Source organism: Mizuhopecten yessoensis, unplaced genomic scaffold (genome assembly GCF_002113885.1).
Source record: "Mizuhopecten yessoensis strain PY_sf001 unplaced genomic scaffold, ASM211388v2 scaffold4515, whole genome shotgun sequence".
NCBI lineage: Eukaryota > Metazoa > Mollusca > Bivalvia > Pectinida > Pectinidae > Mizuhopecten > Mizuhopecten yessoensis.
Genome location: NW_018405585.1, coordinates 29719 through 33190, shown reverse-complemented (window position 1 = coordinate 33190; position 3472 = coordinate 29719). Strand labels below are relative to the sequence as shown.

General features: G+C 37.0%; 1 protein-coding gene across 1 annotated transcript; it reads right to left on the bottom strand.

Annotated features, from left to right (window-relative positions):
* Positions 1–9: 9 nt before the first annotated feature.
* LOC110449194 (retinoic acid receptor responder protein 3-like) lies at positions 10–3100 on the bottom strand. The gene is made up of 3 exons (XM_021495891.1): positions 2842–3100; positions 1861–1981; positions 10–700 (listed from the first exon to the last, which is right to left on the bottom strand). Exons 1-3 carry the CDS (start codon positions 3038–3040, stop codon positions 508–510), a joined length of 513 nt encoding a protein of 170 aa, XP_021351566.1. The 5' UTR covers positions 3041–3100; the 3' UTR covers positions 10–507.
* Positions 3101–3472: the final 372 nt, after the last annotated feature.

The following is a 3472-nucleotide window of genomic DNA, read 5'->3' as shown; positions in this document are numbered from 1 at the left end:
TCATCATCATCATCATCATCATCATCATCGAAAGTGAAAAAAAACCACTCCGTGCTAATACTCACCGCAAATACACTAGTATTTGCCTGCTGGTATGTCGATGAGTACTTCATCTTTAAAACGACAAAACGAAGTAGGTACCAATTACAAATGTAGTTTGTTTGACAAAAATACCTAGCAAATTCTGGTTTACCACACGTTTAGTGCATACTAAAGTAAGTCTCTGCTACATATGTCGTTTCAACAGGAAAATACTTTTTTCTGAACTCTTTACGGGATGATAAAGTCACGTGTCAATACATTTGAGAGACTCTGATCACTTCACTGCTGTTTTTTTTAATATTTTATACACAATAGCAAATTTAGGATTTAATTTTTACTATGAATTAATACTACAAGAATTAACATCTGACGTGTGCATACATATTTCAAAACATATTTATATGTTAAAAATATCATTTAACTTTAATTGGAGTTTAACATCCTTGTCATATAAAGACGGGTTCATCAGCTTGAGGAAAGGCTTGATTCACTTATAGCTCCAAACATGGCGGCCACTTCACACGGCTGATGGCAACATTTGTACCCATACCGACACCACGTCGCGAAATGTTCACAGTTGTATGTTCCTAGGCTGTATATATGCTGGTCCGCAATCGACAATAATGCCCGCTGTACAACCCGCCTCTTGCTGTAGGGACTGTAAATATAACCAATATAGGTGGTCATCAGTTCACGATAATTTTATGTTCCAGATAAAACATTTTTCATGACCGAAAGTAACCGTCAATACATGTTTCATGATGGAAGAAACTATCTAATATTCTAAAGTAGAAGTATGTATTTCGAGAAACTTTCTACACATTCCAATGATCATACTTATTACCGCTGATACAGAGATGTAGCAATGATCCTTCAGGCAATTTACACTGTAACTGTACTCGGAATAACGGCGCGATGTGACTATCCTAGTGAAAGGCTATCGTACGACGATACCATATATTTCTGACACAAAATTGTACAGCTGTGTGGCTATTTTAATAACGTCTTTGTATGTTTACCCCTATTGGTAATTAGACAACAACATGTTAATGTCCCGAGGGATACAGCTCAATTGACCGTCCTATGCATATGCCAATCGCCCCGCCTACACTTAGGTCTTCACGTGACTGGCATGGAGCCAATCAAATGAGAGCTGGACGGAACTAGTATTCGACATTGCCTCCTCACTCCTCAGTTTGTCATCGATCGATACCTCACTGCAGACTATAATGAAAGGTTGGATATGGCTCATGAGAGAAAGTCGGACCTTGCAGCTTGAAATATTGAATTTTAAAAACGCGTGTGCAGTTCTTATCGTAATGTTCATGTACTTAAATTAACAGTGTCAATATAGCATTTCGGACATACATTTTAGTAAGTTTCTTGACCAGATCTATCTCCTGATGAAACGGTCGACACATGCTTGTATTCAGACAAGCCGAACTGCTCATAATATTATACTTCAGAATGGGATTCCAGATGTAGCTAGTTTCTGGTTTCCGTCGACCAAGTCTGGTGTCGGCAGATCAGATACTTATTATGTGCCTTTAACCAGTACTTTAGCGGTTATGATACCGATACGAACCGCACAGACTTTATATCAACCATCAATTAAAAAAACACTATTGAGAGCCGTATCTGTCATTTCAACAAATCGTTCCCACTTTTGTTTCACGATCGACGACAATTGGAAATGGTTGGGTCAGTACAAACCAGAATGTCTTGGCCATTTCCGTGATAAAGTTACGTAAAGATACGAGAGAGTTAGTCTGCAGAGAATTCTGATACAATATTTTGATAGAATTTGAAGCATCATACCTGCGCTGCTCGTCCAAGTAGTTGTCGATCGCACATTCGCTGTCACCAACAGTCTCGTATAGATTACGTGAGCTAACTTCACCACCATTATCTGCGACTAAATCAACGATCTTGTCTCTGCCTGTGTAATGTAGTAAAGCCGAACTTCAAAGTAGGATCACAAATGCTAATCGTTTTTTAAAAGAAAATAATTACTGCTTCTGCATTAAATGTTTATAACGTGATGCTATACATTGTAGCAACAATTCCTTTCAAACGCATTCGTGTACATTTTTTTTTATTACAATTTGTATTCATTTCAATTCGATATCGCCCTTAAATAAACCGGCTTCAATGGAAACTGTTAGCAAATACCAAATGGAAAGTTTCAGGCTAAGTGAGTATCTATGCATAATCAATTAAGCTATTTGATTCTGATTTGCTAACTGGTTTCCATGCAATCATCGCCTTACCAAAATGGTTCGATTTAAAACAAAAACACAAACTCGCCAACAAAACGACACACAAGTCACGGGCTAAGTACGATCTCAAATGCGGTACGTCAATATCTATGCATAATTAATAAGGCTACATGACTCTGGTCTGTTTCCTTGAAATGTAAAATTTAAAATTAGATCCGGGATGCGTGTATACATAATGACATGTGTGTGTGCACCTTATCCTAACCTTGGATACTATTTATAATCGTGTCCGGAAAGCAGGACAGGAATTTCTACGAACTGGCTGGTGTGTATCAATATTTGTGTCTCCACTGTAACCATGGAAACGTACATGTCTATCATAAGTTTCGTATTATACCGTTCAAGACTATAACTTTACACATGCAGTGACAGTTTCGTATTAAACAACACCATACCTTTGCACATTGGTGAACGAATGGTAAACATATATGAGAACTGAATAAAAAGATTGCGTGACGACAGAAATACTTTGTAAACATGGAAAACGTCTTTGAAGTCATGATTTATTAGATATATTTACCTATATATATGGCGTAGTGCAGAAAACCTTTTCGTATCATCTTAATCATGTCGCCACGTTTCCGTTTCCTCAGACTTCTTTCGATCCTGGCTCTCTGAGATCTGATTGACTCCACGCATGACAGGGATTTTGATAAATCTGTACTTGATGCAGAAAAACATTCCAAACTTCCTTTAATCTTACGGAAGAATCCTTTCATTTTACGAATGGGGCAAATATCAGTTTACGCTGAAAATGAAAATTTAAGTTCATGCATTAATAAACAAACGAAACAGAGAGATAGATATATAAATCAAGCAGGATCTCTCCAGTCCGAAACTCTCTACAAACCAGGTCAATTATATGGTCTCTATGGTGTCCGGTTGAGACAGAACTTACAGCAAATATCTATTCCTTTTAATTGATCAAAATATAAAAATAAACTTGCGGGGGGAAAAAAAGAAACTGTGCATAGGTGAAAAACCGGTCAAAAAACACCTTTAAAATGTATTGTAATAATTTGTTTGATAAAAGCAAAGACATATTTCGTCAAAGATCAATCTATTCAAAATTATCAAAAGAACAACCATTTTAACGCGAGGGAACAACAAACACATAATGCATACTGAGCCGGTTCACAATGTCAATATCA

Coding starts and splice junctions, on each gene's coding strand:
- LOC110449194 (XM_021495891.1), bottom strand. CDS start 3,040: ATGAAAGGATTCTTCCGTAAGATTAAAGGAAGTTTGGAATGTTTTTCT. Junction 1,982..2,841: donor GCACTACGCCATATATATAG/GTAAATATATCT, acceptor TACATTACACAG/GCAGAGACAAGATCGTTGAT. Junction 701..1,860: donor TACTTGGACGAGCAGCGCAG/GTATGATGCTTC, acceptor TTATATTTACAG/TCCCTACAGCAAGAGGCGGG.